This window comes from Argentina silus (assembly GCF_951799395.1).
Source record: "Argentina silus genome assembly, chromosome: 1".
Taxonomy (NCBI): Eukaryota; Metazoa; Chordata; class Actinopteri; order Argentiniformes; family Argentinidae; genus Argentina; species Argentina silus.
This window is the reverse complement of record NC_139655.1, coordinates 22,410,458-22,431,159: the sequence shown is the minus strand read 5'-3', so window position 1 is coordinate 22,431,159 and position 20,702 is coordinate 22,410,458. Positions and strand designations below refer to the sequence as shown.

Genomic DNA, 20,702 nt, shown 5'->3' with positions numbered 1-20,702 from the left:
CACACCCACACACGCCCGCCCGCCCGCCCGCCCGCCCGCACGCACACACACACTCATATACTGTACACACACATATCTACATTGTGGTGTCGCAATGTTTGACTACAAAGTAAGCCTGAATGGCATGTTTGAAATTCACCAACTGTGCCAACACTGAACGGTGTAAGGAGCTAGAGATGGAGAGGCACCCCAGGCTTCCTCAGAGCTGTGGCCCGGTGAGCTAACCTCTTAAAGGAGCGGCGTACCCCCGGCAGCAGTCAGCCGACCGAAAGAGATGGAGTCTGACATGGACTAACTAGTGTGGAAACATTTGTCTCTTTCCCCAAGGAGCCCACCCTTTGGTGCTTGTAATGAGCACAGCTATTTCCCTAATTTGTTTCATGCTATGCTAGAAACACTCACAACATAGGAACGATACCACCGCACGTTTCTCGTCAAAGCAGGATGCATGCCTTTGATTGGCAGTGACACAACTTCTCATTAGCGTTGGGTGAAAGGGACGCAGGCATTTATCAGGATCCCTGAGTGCGGTTTCGTGTTTCCTCCGGACGAGACACGGTAGCAGAGGAACAATGTGCTCACCTCACCATTAGAACTCAGCTCGCTCTGATGTAGTTAGTGTAGCACGCTGCCTGCCTGGGTCTCTGGCTGAGAGCAAATCAGATGGGATGTGCTCATTAATATGAAAGAGCTTCAGTAGATGTGCTTCCTGCATTACCTTTGAGTGAGTCAAAGAGAACTGCAGTAGACAGACGATGTTTCATTCCTTTTCCCCTCCATTGAGCATCAGAGCATTACAGCTGTGCTACTTTTGATCCAACTTGTACTACACGTAGTGTAATGCAGTACTGTCAATTACTGTTATGGAAATCATGTGATATGTAAACTGGGAAGGAAAATTCAATATAAATATGATCATGGTTTTATTCTATTGAATAATGTATTTGCAAATGTTTTTTTGTCTTTTTTTGTTGGCTTACAGTATGGTGGATTTTTCCAATGCAGATATAGAATAATGCCAACACATTTATCAGTCTTTTAATACATACGTAATCATCACATTCATAGACTTGGTGCGTGACCCTAACCTAGTTTGTATCCCTGTGAAGTCAGCGAGAATTGTGTGTACTGTGTCACAAAAGATAACTTTCTCCCTTGTTTAGTTTCAATGGGAATTTGTTTTTACAGAATGTGTCCTGGCATAAATCATTCTGACAAATAACAAGTTACACTGGTGCCTGTGTTTACCGCGTCTGTCCGCCACAAGATCACGCTCCGTTTTATTCAAGCAACAACAACAAGCTCCAACTTTACAGCACACAACCCCATTACAATGACTGTTATTCATCACCGTCTGAAGAAGGCTGCCTCAAACTCACAACTCTCCAGCCTTCCTCGCACACTCATCTACTCCACATTCATCTTTAAAGAAGGATCTTTAGATGAGTAGTGAGAAAACGCCTGGGGTGTCTAACGAGAGATAAGTCATCAAAGATGCTTAGCGGAAATCGCTTAGCTCCTCTTTGCCCTGCTTATATCATTTGTGAGAATGTTTAGTACCTTGCATAAAATGAACTGATAGGGGAGAGCACAATGGGGATTACCTAGCCAATGCTGCTAAAAAAAGCACACTTTAGACAGTCTGTCAGAGACTTGTAGAAAAGTGTACTAGACTTATCCTGGTTTTAGGCACTGAATATTTATTCTATGCCACCCCACCCTCCCATCCCGGTTTCCCAAGACAAACAGCCTTAATAGTCGCTCATTAGTTGGGTCATTACATTTAAACACAGTCAGAGCCCAGAGCTCTTCACGCCCCGCCCCCTGGCCTGGAGTCTCATTACTTGCGCTCTCGGTTTGTCTGTGTCTGTGATCTGATGCTAATTAGTGAGCAGCATGCGAGGCTGTAAAACACACTTGCTCCCGAGGTCGTGAAATGAGCTGACTGGTCCCCGGCTACAGTGGGGCACTGCATTAAACGTGTGATTAATCAGGTCTGGGTGAGAGCCTGGGGGGGGTAGTGTGTGTGTGTATGTGTGTGTGTGTATGTGTATGTGTGTATGTGTGTGTGTGTGTGTGTGTGTGTGTGTGTGTATGTGTGTGTGTACTTATGCGTGTGTGTGTGTGTGTGTGTGTGTGTGTGTGTGTGTGAGTGTGTGTGTGTGTACTTATGCGTGTGTGTGTGTGTGTGTGTGTGTGTGTGTGTGTACGTGTATGTGTATGTGTATGTGTGTGTGTGTGTGTGTGTGTGTGCGTTTGACAGAGGTGCTGTGCCAGCAGGCCTCACTCTGCGTGGCTATGATGAGCACAGACAGGGGAGAGTGGACGGAGAGCTGTGTGGCCAGAGGGCCCTGGACACAGTCAAGACATTTAGCTTCACTCGTGACTTGTGTCACTTTCTCTCCACAGAGGGCCCCTCACTGGCATCCCCCTTCAGAGAGGAAGGAAGTGTGAACGGGCAGTCTGTCAATGCGAACGCTTAACAAGAATTTGCCGACAAGGCATTTCTCTCTAATGTGAGCTTCTTTTTGCAACAATTTATTTCTTATTTCTTGATCACATGACTGAAAGGGGTTTTGTTCTCTTCTCTAAACATTATGACAACGTGTTTGTCAGTCAGTTATCACTCTGGGCCTCTGGGCTGTCCCACATCCAGTATACTCTCTACAGTTGTTGACGTGTGAGACAGGCCTGGTGGGCCCATTACCGTCCTCTTTGCTCCAGGATACATTGAGAGGCATCAGTCAGTGGGCAGACGTGCGTTGTATTAAAAGCTCACCCCATAGCGAAGGATGGACAGTGTTATTTATGCATGTTTGTGTCCATTAGCCTTCTACAGTACCTCCACATTTCCTCACTCAAAACCATCTGTCCATCCATAACCCTCCTTTGAAGGGGGGAGACTCCTCTAGTCTGCACTTTGTGCTTCCCTGGCATTATTGTAATCTCCAGCCCCCTACCCCCCCTACCCCCCCTCCACCCCACCCAACCCAAAAAAATACACTTCTTTACATGCAGCCTGGCATCTTTTTACATTAGCAAAGGCCCCTCTCATTCAAGATTCATGACTGACGGTTTCCCCATCCATCACTCAATCTAATGGTATAAAAGAGACAATGTTTTAAACATTAAAATGAAAACCATTTACAACTATGATCAAAAGAGAACACATGGGCATTAAAGTTTAAAAGGCGAGGATAAGTACAGCCCATGTGGATGGACGGATGGATGGATGAGGTGGAAAAGAGAGAGTAAAAGAGGAGAGTACAGTGCACTCTTATGCAGAGGAAAGAGACATAAAGTGCTTTTGCGCTGCGCTGCAAAACGCTGACCTGTAATTAATATGGTTCTTCCTTCTGGCAAGTGGAGGATGGCGGCTTTTTGGAACAGAACCCCCCAAAGTCTTTTAATGTGCTCTGGGGTTTATCTAACATATTTTACAGGTCAGTATTAGACATCACCTGTGTAGCAGAGCATACACAGTACAGTGTAGAACAAAATGTTTGACTTTGGTGCATGGGGTAACAAATGATTACTGCTGTTATCTTGTCATTGCTTATATACTGTACATGCAGTTATTCCATATCCTTACCACGGTTCAGGAAAAACTTTAGCAAAGGCTGAACTATTGTACAGTACATGAGAGTTTATGGTGAATGAGAGTTTAGAATTTTAGACAAAGTCACATTGAGTCCAATTCAAACTGTTAGAATTCAGTGCTGGATGTATTAGAACTTAAACTCTTTCTCTTTGTGTCGTTCAATGACTGCAAGACTGTATTATGTCAATGGAGAACCCCTCATACATTACATATAAACCTAACTATGGAGATACCTAATTCCCCCTCTCCCTGTTATAATGGTTTGGCTCGGACAACAGCTGTTGGAGCTGAACTGTTGGAGGACAATCTTACCTTGCAGGTTCTGTAGGGGGAGGGTCATGAGCCCCCCTGCAGCTGCAGCAGCCACCAGGCCTTGGAGGTTGGCAGTGGGGAGGGAGAGCACCAGCCCCTGCTGCCCGCCCAGGTGCCCGCCCGTGTTGAAGGGGATCAGTATTGGCTGGTTCAGGCTTGGCGCGCCCCCCGACATCACACCACCTACGGCGTTGGCCAACTGCTGAGCCACCAGCAGAGACTGGAACAAACACATACAAACAAACAAATAAACACAAACAGTTAAAGAACCTTGTTACTGAATTCCACAATGTACTACAGTAAGAATGAAAAAGTATTGATGGCACAGTACATTAGAGCCAACACAGGCTTCAAATCCCTAATATGAATACAATAGTAGAGAGGTGCATCACATTCACATCATATTTCATCAGTGCAGTAGCAAATGTTTTTAAATGGGCATGGCAAGGACGAAGAATCGTGCTATAATATACATCTCAAATCAAATTGAGGAATCGATGAGAAAATAGGGTCAGCACGCTCGAAAAGCAGATGTCACTGAAGTGACTGAAGTACTCTAATCAATGTGTTTTTGATGAATGCAGTTGTTTTTTGTTGCTGACTTGTGTGCTTTGCTTCATGTCACTGAGTGACAGTTAAATCACACTGCTGTGTGTGTCAAAATAAATTCAACCCCTCGATGGAGAGCAGCGCAATTCCTTTTCAGAAAGATGCAGAGTGGTTTGCATTTCAACACAATGAACCCATCTCTGATACCATTGAATCTGCCATAGAATTGTTCCATGCACTTTCAATAATATCAGCATTTTCCCTCTTTTGGTGGGAGAAGAGGTACTTCACTCACTTCATGTCAGCACATTCACTCGCATATTATTCAAAGTTGAATTTGTGCAGTCTGACCCACTGAGGCTAAGATCTGTTATCAGGGACTCACTGGGAGATTTTGCCCAGTGGAAAAGCAGTTTGGATATAGTTTTTCAAGAAAGTGGGTTTGGCAGAGTGCTTTGAACCAATATATAATTCCTGTTCTTTACACCAGATGGAGAGGGTTGTGTCATCGTTGACATAGAGTATAGTAACATCAACATTTTCACTCTGATCTGATTTATCTTTCAATTGGTCAGGCGCAGAGTGTATTCATATGACATCATCAGGGGAAACAAGGAAGACAATTGGCCTTCAGTGCATGATGTAAAACAAACATAAAGTAAACTGTTTGTATGCCTTCCAAAATAGCTGTAGTGCCTTTAGATATAGAGTATGAACAGGGAGGAAAGTGCTTCACATCTTTACTGTACTGTATGTCCAAGCCTATGCTAATACAACTCTTAAACATTCTAGCTCAGCTCCTCTATGCCTGCCTGCCTGGTTGGCTGCCCTGTGGCTTCTAGTCCCCTGACTTCTCCACTGTGACCTGAGCCCACCAGCCTTTAACTGCACTTGTCAGCTATCTGCTTCTGTTTTGCATGGGGCGTCTGCAGCTAGCAGAGAGGGGAGGGAGAGGAAGGGGTGGACTGGTGCGAAGATGCCACCATACTCCCAGACCTGGTGCTCCTGGGTGACAGCCGTGTCACTAAGATAACCCTGCATGGTGCGGAGAGCGTGCACCAGCCCCGACATAATCACAGTTTAAGGAATGTGATGTTACATGAGTTTAAAGCCAGGAGGCTAAGAGAGATTTGAAGGTGAAACACAGGACAGGGAAGTAACTGTAACAATTGGAAAAATGTGTTTTTCAATGACAGAAGGGATTTTGTTTAAAAGAGAGTCTGGAGACCAGTCAATGTGCCAGTAAATAGAAGTGTACATATGGCAACTGTTTCATGTGAACAAATGGACCCAACAACATACCTTATTTCATCAGCAATAATGATTTGGTTCTAAATGTTAACTATTCTTTCAACATTCATTACATGTTACAGTTTGCTTTGAAACCCTACAACAATTCACAAGAGTGACAATGGCTGACTGCTTTGAAAGCATTCAACATGACATTTGTCATTAACTTTAAATAAGGAATTAGTCATTTGAAAGCTCAAAGAAGCCTCAAAGGACAATAACAAAGGCGAGCCCTTTTGTCTGCCACCATTGACATATGTTTAATCTTGCTTTTTAAACTAAATTTCGTCTTGAATTGGAGTAGCAGATAATCAAAGACAAGTCTTTGAAGATTTCATCTTCCAGTCAAATGAAATGAGATTCCCACGCCTGACACTGAAGACAGCGCTACATGGAAGGGAATAATATTAAAAAAACAATTCTACATACATCAAATATAGTCCTGATTTATCATTGCAGGCACGTGTTCGCAAGCTTCTGAGCACTTCAAGTAAATAAGACCCCTTGCTGTTTGTCTTCAGGGCTGTGTTTGCTGGGCGCCTCATGGCTTTGAGAAGAGGTGTTAAGAATTGATTTAATCTCTTTCTACCATAAAATAATAAAGGCGAGTATGCAACGGGTGGCACATATATACATTTAATCTGAAGATCACCTGTGGATAACTAGCATCTTACCCCCATCCAGCCACAAAGTGAGCTAAAATTCCAACGCATCCGCACAATTGCCTAATGCAGAGCATTACAGTAAATAACCCAGTCTGTTTCCTGTGGGTGTCCGAATAGTTGTGCATCTCCCTCTCCTGTGTTAGGCTTCCCTGTCTCTCTCCACACACATCTCTAGTATGGCTGCCTAGTACAGCACTGTGTGTATTTGGCATGCCTGACAGCTGAGTGTTGAGGAGTGGTCTCTTAGGGAGAGGACACGTGGGTGTGTATGTGTGTTTGTGGGTGTGCGTGTATGTGTGTGTAGGTGTGTGTGTGTGCTGGTGTGAGTGGGGGGCTCTGGATGGGGGGCTAGGATCTAGATGAGGTGCCCTGCTTCTCTGCCCATCAGGGAAGACGCAGGCCTTTCAATCTGCCTGGCAGCTCTAGCACTGAGAAATTGCCCATAATCACCCAGATAGCAGACTTTTGTCATCCTAACAGCGAGTGGGGAAACCAGGGGGGGAAGGTGGATTCATGTTGGGTAAACTACCCTAGGATAATGGTTGTTCCCACAATATCCGGCTCTGCAGTGAGAATCTATCAAAACATATTGATCCTGGAACACGAGAATTGGTAATGGCATGTGGAGCGCCTTTGTTTCTGAAAAGTGTTAGCTTCACTGAGACTGTACTGACAGCATTAATATATTAGACTGTGACTGTTGGGGGAACAGCCTACTGAAGCTGAAGCTCAAACACAACTTTAAAAGATTAGTCCATTCTATCAGATTCCCTTTTATGGATCCATGTATTAAACAGTGAACATACTGTATCTCTCATCACCATAGGGTTTTTAATCAGGCTTATTCTGTACTCACTCACTGGAAACAGAGAGAGTGATTCACTAAGGGATTCACACTCTGAAAAAACTGGCTCAATGCTCTCAATGACTCGATTCCCCTCACATTTCCTCTTTTGTTTACCATGATGAGGATTGATTGAGTGTGGAGCCCTCCATTGAATAATACTGAGTGCTATGTGAGTGACAGTATGTGTGTGTGTGTGTGTGTGTGTGTGTGTGTGTGTGTGTGTGTGTGTGTGTGTGTGTGTGTGTGTGTGTGTGTGTGTGTGTGGTGTGTGTGTGTGTGTGTGTATGTGTGTGTGTGTGTGTGTGTGTGTTTTCAGAGAGGTGACAGTGAGCGGCACTAATGAGATAGATGTTCATTAGACACTGTTGAGCCACCAAGTCAATACATCTGATTGCTGGTACGCTCTTATTGAGCTATTTAGTAGGGTTGGGGGTTGTGTGTCTTTGTGTTGAGGAGTGCAGCGGATATGTAATACCTCTATTTATTGCTAATCAAGAATATAAGGCGGTTACAAAGACTTGTGATGTATTGATTAATTCAGAGGAGGATTTGAGATCATTTTGAGAACATTTTGATGTTTTGATATGTGTTGTTGATTGTGTGTGTGTCTATCAGGCGCTGTGTGTTTGGGTTCAGGTGCAGCAGAAGACACTCACCTGTGGTCCTACTGAGTAGGCTGGGTGATTCTGGCCCAGCTGACTCTGCTCTGAAAGACTGCTGCTGGCATCAGATTGGACAGAGCCATCACGGGCCCCTGGGAGAGAGAGAGAGGGAGGGAGAGAGAGAGAGGGTGAGAGAGAGAGAGAAATACAGATATACTATAACATTAAAGCAACCATAAACCGACACAAACACAAATGAACATACAAATACACACAGACACACACAATGCCAGTCCGTGATGTCACACAGCTTCTAGTAAGGCAGGATGGAGGGATGGGGGGGGGGGGTGGTTTGTGTTTAAGTGCTTTATCAGTAACCCTCTGCAGCATGCTTAACAATCAGTGGTGAATAAATTACCAGCCCAGCTGAGAGGCTCATTGACGGGGGCTGATGGACGCCAGCCGCTCCCCGACGGCCTAGATTACAGCTGAGGGATGGAGCTGAGCTGAGCTGAGCTGAGCTGAGCTGAGCCACAGAGCAAACACACGGGGCCACATTATCCATCCATTTACATGGCTGAGTATCACTCATCTAGCCCCCACCCCTTGTCCTCTCCTCTCTGTGCCTGCGGCTATGAGACACAATTAGACCTGTTAGCTATGAGGGCACAGCGGAGCACATCAGATCAGACAGAGACATGATAACAGGCCTGCTGATGGCTGCAGAGAAAACAAAGAGCCACTCAGGGTAGGGGGCTAAGGTGATGGCGGGGGGTGGGACACACACACACACGCATGCACGCATGCACGCATGCACGCATGCACGCATGCATGCACTGACTATTGGCTCTTATAACATTATCTATCTCTTAGTACAAGCTTAGCTTGTGGGTGGAGGAATCAAAATGTTTTGTGACCATGCTCTCAAAATACATTCCACTAGACCTGCAGCTTGCCCCTATAAGGCTGCTGTATTCATTGTGTCTAGACGTAATACTGTATGGATGGTTGTGTATTAAGTGAAATAATTCAAGTGAGTTATTCAAATAAGGCCCTAAGTCAAGCATTTGATTTTAATAAAATAAACCATCTATGCTTCACCGAAGTCAAGAATAATGGCTCAAATAATATGGGTAGACATTAGCAAAACAAGCTTTGTGTTAAAGCAGTTATGCAGCAATGGCAATAACAAACACTGCTTTAAAACATGCTGTATATCGCTGCCTTATAAGTTTGAAGTGGAATTTGTAAAAGAAGAAACCAAAGAAAACAACGTGGGAGAGAGGTACTCTAGAAGGTCAAAGAACATGAACAGTGGGACCTCAATTTAGGCAAGTTAGGCGATTCTAGCGGATAAAAGCTTTTATAATTCCACAGAATGACCTCCTGACAAACACAGCATCTTTGACTTCATTGAACAAAAGACTCCCATGCATTGAATAAAAGACTCCCATAAAAAATGTCTGGTAACCATTGTACAGACACTGCAAGGACTGCATCTAACTAAAATACTTTTGCTCTTGAATTCTTAACCAAACTGAACACAGTCATACAAGCACAAGCACTGTTTTTTGTCTCCTTCACAAAACCTGATTCAGGCTTTAGGACTATCAAAGATTCTAAACCACTCATTGTCTGTCTTGTGTAACTGCGCAAATGTGTGCATTACATCTAAAACCGCTCTACCATACAACAACATCATCTCATCTTTACATAAAATTCAAATAATTGGTGAATGTCATGACCTACCAAATGAACCTCAAGCATTTGATGGTTGATTTGAAAGCCCGGGGGGGGGGGGGGGGGGGGGGGGGGGGCCTGCTTTCCTGGCTGGTTCCTACCTCTGGCTCGCTGGGCCAGTGTCTACTGTAGATATTGGTCCACATACCCCCTAGCTTGTCAACCTTATACCGTCACTTAGTATTTGACGGTGCAGTCTCTTTTCACCCATTATTTCTCCCATTATGGGTCACACACAGTCCACAGTCCTGTAGATGGATTTGAAGACAGGCTGATTAGTAAACTGGTCTGAAAATATGATGACAGTCGATGGCTAAAATGGTAACCACTATATTCTATTTACATGTGTTTACATGTGAATTACTCTTTGTGTTTGAGCCAAAGGGAATGCCTTGATCAACTGCTATCAATTTAAGTGTTTTGGGTTAATTGTGTCATAGAAGAAGGGGCACACCTAGCAGACATCCTGTCTGCGATCAAATCGTTACACCCCTTTTTCTCTATTTTGATATTTGAATGTTTCATAGATGGGTGTATAGTTATATTTGATCTTATTTTAACGTGTGTTTTATGAATAGTATGTTAATGTCATTTCCATTCTTGTGTGATTTTTCTTTCCAGTATTTTGATGTGTGGGCCTCTTTGGCTCAGTTGGTAGAGCATGGCGTTAACAGCACTAAGGTTGTGGGTTTGATTCCTGTTGGGACCATATATACTGAAAAATTTATGCACTCACTGTAAATTGCTTTGGATAAAAGCGTCAGCTATAAATGGCATATAATAACATTCTGCAGAGATTCAGTCTTTTTCTCGTCCTTTGCTCTATAGGATTTAAATCAAACTTGTACACTAACTATTCTACATTCCCTCTGGCGATCTAAGACTTGAGTTCAATGCTCACTTCAGTCCAACCCTATTACAAGCTTTTTTTTTAACAGTGGATCATATGTGTATGTTTTATACCCAATTCTAATATTCCAAGTTATTTGTAAATTTCATCCTCATTCTTCATAATCTCACACAGTATTCAAAGCAATCCAAAAATGTTCTTAGACACTGAAATTATTAAGTCAGTCAAGCATCTCATTCAAATTTGTTAACATTAATCTTACATTTTTAATCATTTGCCATTGCTTAATGACTCATGTAACTGCATATTAACCACAACAATAACCATCATGAATGTCAACACAGAGCGGTAATCTTGACAGCAGAATTGAGCAGTGAGCACTGGCAACGGTTAATCTAATTAGCATATCCATCCCATCTCAATAGCACGGATGAAATAACAACTGCTTGACTTTGTTATACTCCTCCAATCAAAAAAGTCACTCTTCTCTATTATTGATGAGCGAATCAGAGTTTACAGAATGCATGACAATACCATCAATAAATAATGAATGTATAAGTAGTGGGGCTTCACCAGTTGTGAATATTATATTCCATTTGATAAGCAGTGCAGAAGGATGGCTTATTAAATAACTGCTGTATGCCTTTCATTGCATCATCTTACAATAACTTAGCAGCTTAAAGAGAAACCCTGATCCCCCTGCAAATATGTGTAACGTTAACAGATTTAGCTCGGGGGGGAAAAATCGATAATAAATAAATGCACATGCACATCTTTTCCCTAAGGTGCTGGTATGATTTCTTTCACTAAATTAAAAACCTGACAGAAGAAATATCCAGGGAGTCAATCTTCAATTCCCTTTTATTGCACAATGTGTCGTTCTTTTTAACCTGCTTATCAAATCTGAATGTCTCTTAAGTGGATTTCCTTTTATGCATTAGCCCTGGACTGACAATAGCTTTGTAATGGCATGTGGAATGATAAAAGGTCTGCTGAAAATAATATTTTGCGTCCATTTCATATACAGGTCATCTGGTAGATAAAATTGAATTAATGAATGTCTAAGATGACGTGGAGATGGGACAGTTTTAGTGCATGTATGAAGTGCATGTATGAAGTATTGTTTGTTAAGAAAAGAATGCTGTTTCAAATGAATGAATGTATGTATTTTTGTTGAATAGCTTTGTTGAATAGCTAAGCCCTCTATGGTCCACATTGGCATGCTTTCGCTTGGACATAATGGATCTCTTAGTATTCTTAGTCTCAGTATTGTTGCACATACTGTACTGTACCATTGAACTTTACAGTGTTAAATGTTTGTATATAAAATCTGATTTATTCACTCTGTGCTGTTTTTAGCTCTACTGGAAACTAAACACTACCTACAAAATGCAGTTTAATCACAGTCAAGTCCTCTATACTTTACAAAAATAACGATTTGCTATTACACTGATCGGTGGGAGCTTTGGAGTGGCTTATGATGTGGAAATATTCACAATATCAGTCGCTACATAAATTCTCCTGCATTGATCGCCTAAGTGGCAACTGCAGAGCAGCTTTCAATGCCACAGAAGGAAAAAGGGCTTTCTATGGCGTGCAAAGAGCTATATTTAATTGACATCATTTGCTATGCGTCTCAATGCAGAGTGCTGCCCCAAGGACACCACCACACAAAACAATTAGCCAGGATTTCATAAGGCAATCAGCATGCCACCTACTCTAATTCAACCGCTTCATACATTGACCATCTGAATGAAATGGGTGTTATTGAAGGCTTTGTGTTTGACTTAGTTTTCGCCCCAGTGCATTTATGAATCAATTCTTAGTCCATAAAAGAAGCTTTAACACTTTTAGTAATGCTATTTTAGTGAAAATGCATTTGGATAAATGCATCAAGTACGTTCTGAGATGTGGGAGAGCCCTGGTAATGATTTATGCTTTTCAAAATCAACCAGCCTGACAAAAGCTACCTTTTTTATGGGTCTTTACAAAAAGCCTGGCTGAGTGCAACTGTTTGAGTCTGTCTGACTATTTAGCTGGTCACATTGGGTGTGATATATTGAGAGTGATAAAGCTTTCCATCTCAAAACAGTCTATTTATATCTTTTATGACAACATTAATTAACTGAATCAGTTGAATTGTGAAATTATTCCTAATCAGTATGCAAACAAAATGTAAGAATCTTTTCTTTAAACTTATCATACAATATCTGTTTGTAAAATGTGAATGCTTGTTCATGATCATTGTTGATTGTTAAACAAAGGACAGTATAAGCCCATGCAGGACAGAGGATGGATGGGTGGCCAAGCATCAGAGTGGGCCAAACAAATGACAAGTCACATCATACACAAGGTTTAATTCTGTCAATACGCGACCAATTGTGCTGGATTGTTTGGCCATTGATTTCACTAATGCTGCTGGAAAGCATGACGTGAGCTTTTATGGGGTTGGCATACACACATCATGCACTACGTACTGTACACACACACACACACACACACACACACACACACACACACACACACACACACACACACACACACACACACACACGAGAGAGAATGAGGAAGAGAGAGGGTAGAAGAGAGGGGGAGGAGGGGGGGGGGCAGAGAGAGAGAGAGAGGTCTCCTACTCCCTAGATATTCATACAGTACATTATGCTTGAAAATACTTCCCTCAAGAGAGGGGTCAGAGAAAGAAGGTAATATACTGTACACTGCAATATAATCATACACCATCCGTGTGCCAGAACCAAGACAAATGTGCTAACATGCTGTACAGTAATACTCTCCACCTGTCTCCCTACAGTAGAGGCCTATGTGGAGGCATCTGAAGGTCCAGATTGAAGTATCTCTTTTCTCTTTCATTCAGCACTCTGAAGCCCTCAACAATAACACAGGGCTTAATGTGCTGCCAATAACCCCTGCTCCTCTTGGTTTAGATGGCTCCCCATGGACGAGGAGGAAAGTAATACTCTGTTTAGAGACCAGGGAGAAGAGGCTGCTAGCTGGTTACAGGTCAATAGCATTTTTCGGAGTTTGAACACACCAGAGACCCGAGTGCTGAGTGGCTTGCCTGTAATACCATTAGCTGCATTACATCCGTACCAAGTTTGGAGAGCTGTCATTTCCTTAATTAAGAGCCCAGCATGGGTCTCCACTGGTCACAGGGCAGGCCAGTCTCTCTGGGCCTCTCGCATTAAAGTTGTACTTCTGCTGGGCAGAGAGCATAGACTTTACAGATAGAAATATCTCCCTCGCTCATTAATTATTCAGCAAATAAGTGGAATTAGGGAGTTGAGGTATTTCACATGAGAAACAGAACAGCAAAGCACTGGACAGCATGGATTGGATTTTTCACTACAGCAGTTCTTCTTCTTTAGGGTTAGGGTTAGTAATTCTGGAGTAATTACAGAGCCACACCAGAGAACACCGGAAGGAGGGAGGGAAAGAGAGAGAGAGAGAAAGAAAGAGGTATAGCGACCTCTTCAAAATCTCTTTGTGTTGTTTACATGAAAATGTGTTAAGAAGTGTTTCCTCTTACAATGACACACACATGTGTGCTGCTTTCTATTATATATACAGCAAAATGATAGATTTCTTGTATAGACCTCCCCTGTAACTGTTGCTACTGAATGGCGACTAGGTACTCATCTGTATGTAAATGTTGCTCTTCATAACAGAGAAGGAGCATAGTCCAATATTTATCCTCTCACTCATGGCCAAGGGTCTCCCTCCAACAATGCTCTCTGTAGAGAGATTGGCTCTGGCCCTACTCTTACCGGTCTCTCTCTCTCTCTCTCTGCAGTAGAGAAGCAGAGAAACCAAGAGGTGCTGGAGCACAAGAGGAAGGGAAGAGGAGAGGAGAGGAGGAGGTAAATTGGAGAGAAGGGGTAATGCTCATTTCAAAGGTCAAGAAGGAGACGATGTGATGAAGAGAGAGAGACGGAAGGGGGGATGGAGAGGACCAAGAGGAGGGAGTGGAAGAAAGAGAAAGAGAGAGAGAACACTTTGCACATGACCACATCTGTTGCGGCCCATTCTCCTCATTCCCCAAGCAATGTAAACCTGATTACCTTCAGGGTTGAAAGAGACAAATAACAATCCAAATTATTATTCCTTATCCTTTTATGGCCATCAGTAAGGCGTGGATGGACGCTGAGATCAGGGCTTGCCTGCCTGAGAGTACTCTAAGCCTTTTAGGAGAGGAGGGGAATGTCGAGGTGCCTCCCTCACTATTGATGGGCGCCTCTCCTTAAATTACTTAAATGATATTTGTGGTAAATAGGATTCCACCAGATGCCCCCTTCATCCCTGTCCTGCAAGAGGGCCTCTCTCTTCTTTACTCATCCCTCCCTGACTATATCCCCCCACCTCCTGTTTTTTTCACAAAACCTTTAGCATTATTTTATACCCAAATTGCTTTACATCACAAACATCGAAAACCTTTTGAGTAGTGTAAAAAAGTAATTTCCCAAAGTATGATTCTATGTCATCATTTCCCCAAAGTATCTACAGTAAAAACTGACGTTAAAACAAAGAGAATCATGTTTCGAGGTCTATTTGAACATTAGCATGCACATTCAAATCAATGATGTCAAATCAATGGAATATATATATATATATATATATATATATATATATATATATATATATATATATATATATGTCTATGATTCAAATGTAACATGACAGCACACCCTGTCCAAAGAGTGTCCATCAGCCTGCGTTGCATCTGACCAAGCGAGAACAAGTGAGGGACAATTAGAGGCAGCCAGTGGCGTCTGTGGTCGTGGGTGGAGACAGAGACAGAGACAGGGGGCCGGTGTGGTGCGGGGCGATGCAGGGGGCTAGACACCCACATGTCACGCTTGACACATCATCCTGGACCCCTCAGGCTATCCAAGACTAATGCTGCTTCAATGTCCCACTTTCTACCCCCAAGTCCCACCGAGCACCCACCCCACACACCCCCCCCCTGCCCCCCCATACCCTACTCTTCTCATCGCCCCCACTGTCATAATGGTATCATGATAATAATGGATTACACTATGGTATAGCATGGTATAGCATCTATCATCCCAGGATACTGCATAGCACACCAGTCTGTACAAGAGTAGGTTATACTTCACATCATCTCCCATGTGAAAAAGCGTACAGGTACTAACCCAAATGAGGTTTTCTCTAGCTCACTCTAAGCTAGAGGTTGGCTTGACAGTGTTTGAATTTGAATGTAAAGTTCTTAGTTTTCCTTCCCTGTGGTGGAGTTATTTACTAGTATCCATTGGTGTACAGTAACAACAAACAGAGGATAGAAGCAACCCTCCACTCGCTCTGGCTGAATCTACTTTCTCTCTCTCTCTCTCTCTCTCTCTCTCTCTCTCTCTCTCTCTCAACGTTCTGTGGTGCCGTCACACAGTGGAGGGAGACAGGACAGACTATCGCTTTGAAGCCCATAACTCCATTCCCGGGAAAAAAGAAGCATTGCAATGTCATTCCACATCCTCAGATATGAAGGGGAAAAACATAATAACTTCTCGATAGCCTGGATCCCAACTGCCCTACACCCCCCCCCCCACCCCCACCTCATCCACACACACACACACACACACACACCCTTCTCCCTTCTTCCCTCAATCTTTGGTTTCAAAGGAAGCGAATCAGCCAGAAGGACAGAAGGTTATGCATTAGTACTGGTCATTGCTCAAAGAGCGAGAGTTATAAATAATAAAAGGTTGTGAAGGACACAGGGGCTGTAGTGTAGGAGAGACATCTGTTGGTTCACGCCACGCGAGTCAAAGACAAGGATGTAATTTCCATTCCGAAAATGTGACCCTTCCAACTTCAATTATCTCAACAACGACGAGCGCGTCAGTGTAGAGACTTGTAACGTCTCTTTGTTTAGCTCGACATGAAGAGTATGTTGATATTGCTTATGGAACCCAGACTATATGGCATATTTTTCTTTGATAAAGATTTTTACTTTAAAAGGGTCCTCCTGAGCAGGAAAATAAGTGCATTTTGATATTGATTCCATTTCTGGTAGAAAGAACTCTATGTTCTTTGCTTTGCAATAGTTCATTATAAAACATGCATGTTTTCAGTTTCAACCATATGCTCAATATATGGGTTGGATTAATGTCACTCCCTTTGAAGTGCTGAGTGTCACTGAGAGTGCTGTCTACATGACTGGGTTTTACATTAACTGAAAATGGATGACCTTCTCTACTTTCCAACTCAAAAACAAGAGGGCCTGCCTGTCATCCTTGTTTTCCTGCTTTCCTGCTCCTCAACTCTATCTGAGCTGGGATTGTGTGACTACAGACCACAGGCGCTCTGGGGCGCATTAGTGAATGTATTACACCTGCTTTATAGGCATGCTTTAAGCTGGTTTTCACGTTTGCGCAGACAGCTGAAATCCTCATAATGAGATCCACCTCCTGAGGAGAGACTCCTTGTCCCTTCTCTGCCTCCTTTATCCTGTCTTATTTACTGAGCCCCCATTCAAGACACCAGGGTTTGTGCCACTTTATTACTTAACCTCTGTGCAGAACATTACGAGCCTCTTTGCATTAGCAAGCAGCCAAACAGAACCCCCCCTCGTCCTGTTAAGCTGATTACACACAAATAATAAGGAAGGGGGGTTGCCTCCAGCGGTGTGTGTGTGTATGTGTGTCTGTGTCTGTGTGTGTGTTTGTGTGTGTGTGTGTGTGTGTGTGTGTGTGTGTGTGTGTGTGTGTGTGTGTGTGTGTGTGTGTGTGTGTGTGTGTGTGTGTGTGTGGAGAGAGAGAGAGAGGTTCAGGGGATGAGTAGCAAGTGGGAGAGTGGGATTGTGTTTTAGGTGTATGAGTTAGAAGCTGATCGTAATGGCCTCTCCAAGATGTCTTCTCAATGTCTTATAACAGCCCAATAACCATGAATGATGAATCATGAAATCATGTAATAGGCCTAAAGTTTGAAGGGACAGAATGTTTCTTCCCTGCGCTAAACTTTTTAGAGTAGCTAAGCATTACTATCAAAACTGGAGACTACTCTTCAAGGATTTTGAAGGATTTTTTTTAAGGCTTTTTTCATTTGAATATAAAAATATATTGTTGAATATTCAAGAATATCAGATACCAGTGTACCAGTATACCACCAATATACAGTAGAGTAGATATGCATTGTCAGATCATAAATATTGTATCTCTTCAAGACCAATCAGTAGACCATTGCCTTGAAAATGGAACACATAATAAGGTAAAGTAGTGTTTTACAGTAAGTGATGTCCCTCTGTCGAGACTTTGTGTTCTGAACAACCTCAAATCACATAAATCGATACAAAATTCCTTTTCCCCCCTCTTGTTGTCTGTAGGTGACCTTTGTGAAAATGTTCCTCCATTTTGGCAGAATCGGTATAAGTGCAGACCATTTCATGTAGACAGTAAGTGTATGAAATGAGTGCCCCTGTCGTTCCGGCCTGGCTCTCTTTGACAGCATGATGATAGAAGCGTCACATCCTTGGGAGAGTAAATGCAAACTGACAAGAGATGAGCCTTCGGTTGCTGAATATAATACCGAATTGTGCTCCGAGTGTCTTATTATCTTGTCTGTTGATGTTTGAAAGGGGGAGATTTGCTTGAGAAGAGAAAACAGAAACTGTACACATCCACGCCATCTCATCCTCTGAAGAAAAAAAAAGTAGTTTGGCCTTCTAACTACCGAATGTCCATTTTTCCCAGGAATAAACAATGGCCGTCACCAGGATTTTTGTGGGGCCTTACAGCTGCTGATGGCTGGAGTGGAAAGACTATTTGCACAACCGCGAGAAATTAGCTTTTAAGGAAAGAGAAAAACCTTTCATAAGTGAGGTAAGCATGTGGTGGGTGGATGTTGCGGCAGGGTGAGGTAGACAACAATGACCCCCACTATCAGTGTATACCCAGTGACCTCCCTGATCAATGCTCTATAGGTTATAGCTGACATAAACATACTGTATGTACTCACAGCTAACAACCTATAACCCCATACACCGTAAGAGTAGAAAGACAAATAAACCCAACAAAATCAGAACCCACTTCCTGCACAGAAGGTGAACCGAGACACACTTGTATGACACCAGACACTCACAAAATGCTCTATACCCCATACAAATTCAAGCTGCAGAGAATGAGAATGTCTGGAACATGAGGGCAAAAATATCAAAACAAGAAAAAAACAAATCCATACTGTACATTGACTTTGTCTGATAAGCTCTTTATCAATTGTGAGCTTTTTTACAATACCTTTCCTTGTCACAAATCTACTTAAGCTAAAGGTGAATGCTACATCGCAGTATATAATACCTCAAAACGGATCGTCCACGTCATTATCTCTTGCTGTACAGTATGTATTGACACCATCAGATAGAAAGAGAGAAACAGTGAGAGAGAGATGTGTGAGCTTCCTTTCTTTCACTCTTTCAGGTATTTCCATCTCTTGCCTCTCAACCCTGGAATTATGGCTTAACAAATTATCCTCAGTGAATTCAGACTCTTCAGCTCCACGCCTCCATGTCTGAATAAAGGCTCTTTCAGCCCCACACTCTCCAAGGACAGGCTTTTGTTGACTGATGCATGGATATTTCCAAGAGCGACTGAGGCTGTGTATAGCCGTATTGTGCATGTTTTGAATCACGTCTCTAATGTTTACATTGTCAGTACCCACATAAGAAATCATTATCGTAATACACAAGAAGAAATTGTCCTTCATGATTTCTGATAAAAAAATAAAAGGTGATTCTATGACCATAGAGAGACTTCAGTACACTCTACTTATAAGCCACATCTAAGATTGAGTTGAGCACATCATAGTATATCATATATAGTATATACACACAGCCCTGCCATGGCATAACATCACACTTCTCTTTTTACCTTTTTTTGCAACAATAATCTTGTCATCCTCTCTCTCTCTCTCTCTCTCTCTCTCTCTCTCTCTTTCTCTCTCTCTCTCTCTCACACACTCTTTCTCTTTCTCTTTACCTCTCTATCTACAGTAGTACCACATCTCCTGTCTGTCTCTATGCCCTGCCAGGTCTCCAGGGCAGTGGTTCCCAGGGCAAGAGTGGGCCCTGCCAGCCCGCCTAGGGCACCCCCCGGGGCACAGCCTACAGGCAGAGCCAAACCATCCCTCCATCAGCCCCACAAGAGACAACAGGGCAGTGCCGACCAGCCACATCTCAACATTAGACATCCTCCTCTACCAAAACACACCACGGGATGTACAACAAAGGTGAGAGGCACACCCATATCAAAGACAAAATGGTCATATGGACGTACTGTATCTTAGATGTACTCAACTCATGGAACATACAAGGGCAATGCCATGAAGATAAACACTGCTCCTTTCATTTTGAGAAATTTGCATTTCATTATGAACTTGAATGATTTTCTTAATTATTATGGATTTATGATAAAATACATGAAATGTATGTAATCAGATAGAGAGAGAGAAAAAGTGTGTGTGTGTGTGTGTGTGTGTGTGTGTGTGTGTGTGTGTGTGTGTGTGTGTGTGTGTGTGTGTGTGTGTGGGTGGGTGGAGCGTGTTGTGTTTGTTTGGGTGTGAGTGTGTGTGTGTGTGTGTGTGTGTGTGTAAGGCAGAGAGAGAGAGAAGGAGAGAGAGAGAGAAAGAAAGAAAGAAAGAAAGACAGAGAAAACAACAGAAAATAAACATGAGGGTGATAAACAAATCAGGTTGATGCTTATTAAAAAAATAAATAACACTGGTATGTCAAATGTTACCTTACACTGGCCTTTGTTTTGGAGATTACAAGGATATATTTTTTTAGGGATATCCTAAAAAAATCATTTCATTGACAGCTGGAAACCTTATACGGATCAGGACTTGATAATTATTTAACGCTCCCCCAACATATATTTCAGAAGTAAAATCCGCCAAGTGGCACTTTATCGTAAGACACCCAAGTACGATACTTCCAGGCTTCATACCATCGGCCCAGCCGACTTCCTTGTCTATTCCCAATCCACACACAGGCACAAACATGATACTGCACACACACACACACACACACACACACACACACACACACACACACACACACACACACACACACACACACACACACACACACACACACACACACACACACACACATCTGTCCTCATACTGCCTCATCATAACGGGATGGCTGTTGTCGGATGTATTATCCATTTCAAAACACTAACTAGTGCTTTTCTCTTGTCTTTTTATGTCTAACGTAACACCA

General features: G+C 42.8%; 1 protein-coding gene across 1 annotated transcript in view; it reads right to left on the bottom strand.

The window, feature by feature from the left end:
• Positions 1-20,702, bottom strand: part of pou6f2 (POU class 6 homeobox 2) — a gene marked incomplete at both ends in the record, with an annotated part of 71,299 nt that overhangs the window by 47,227 nt on the left and 3,370 nt on the right. Inside the window, 2 exons of the mRNA XM_083669666.1 lie at positions 3,914-4,133; positions 7,921-8,018. Of these exons, the coding sequence (XP_083525792.1) occupies positions 3,914-4,133; positions 7,921-8,018 (318 nt within the window). The remainder of the gene's footprint in view (positions 1-3,913; positions 4,134-7,920; positions 8,019-20,702) is intronic.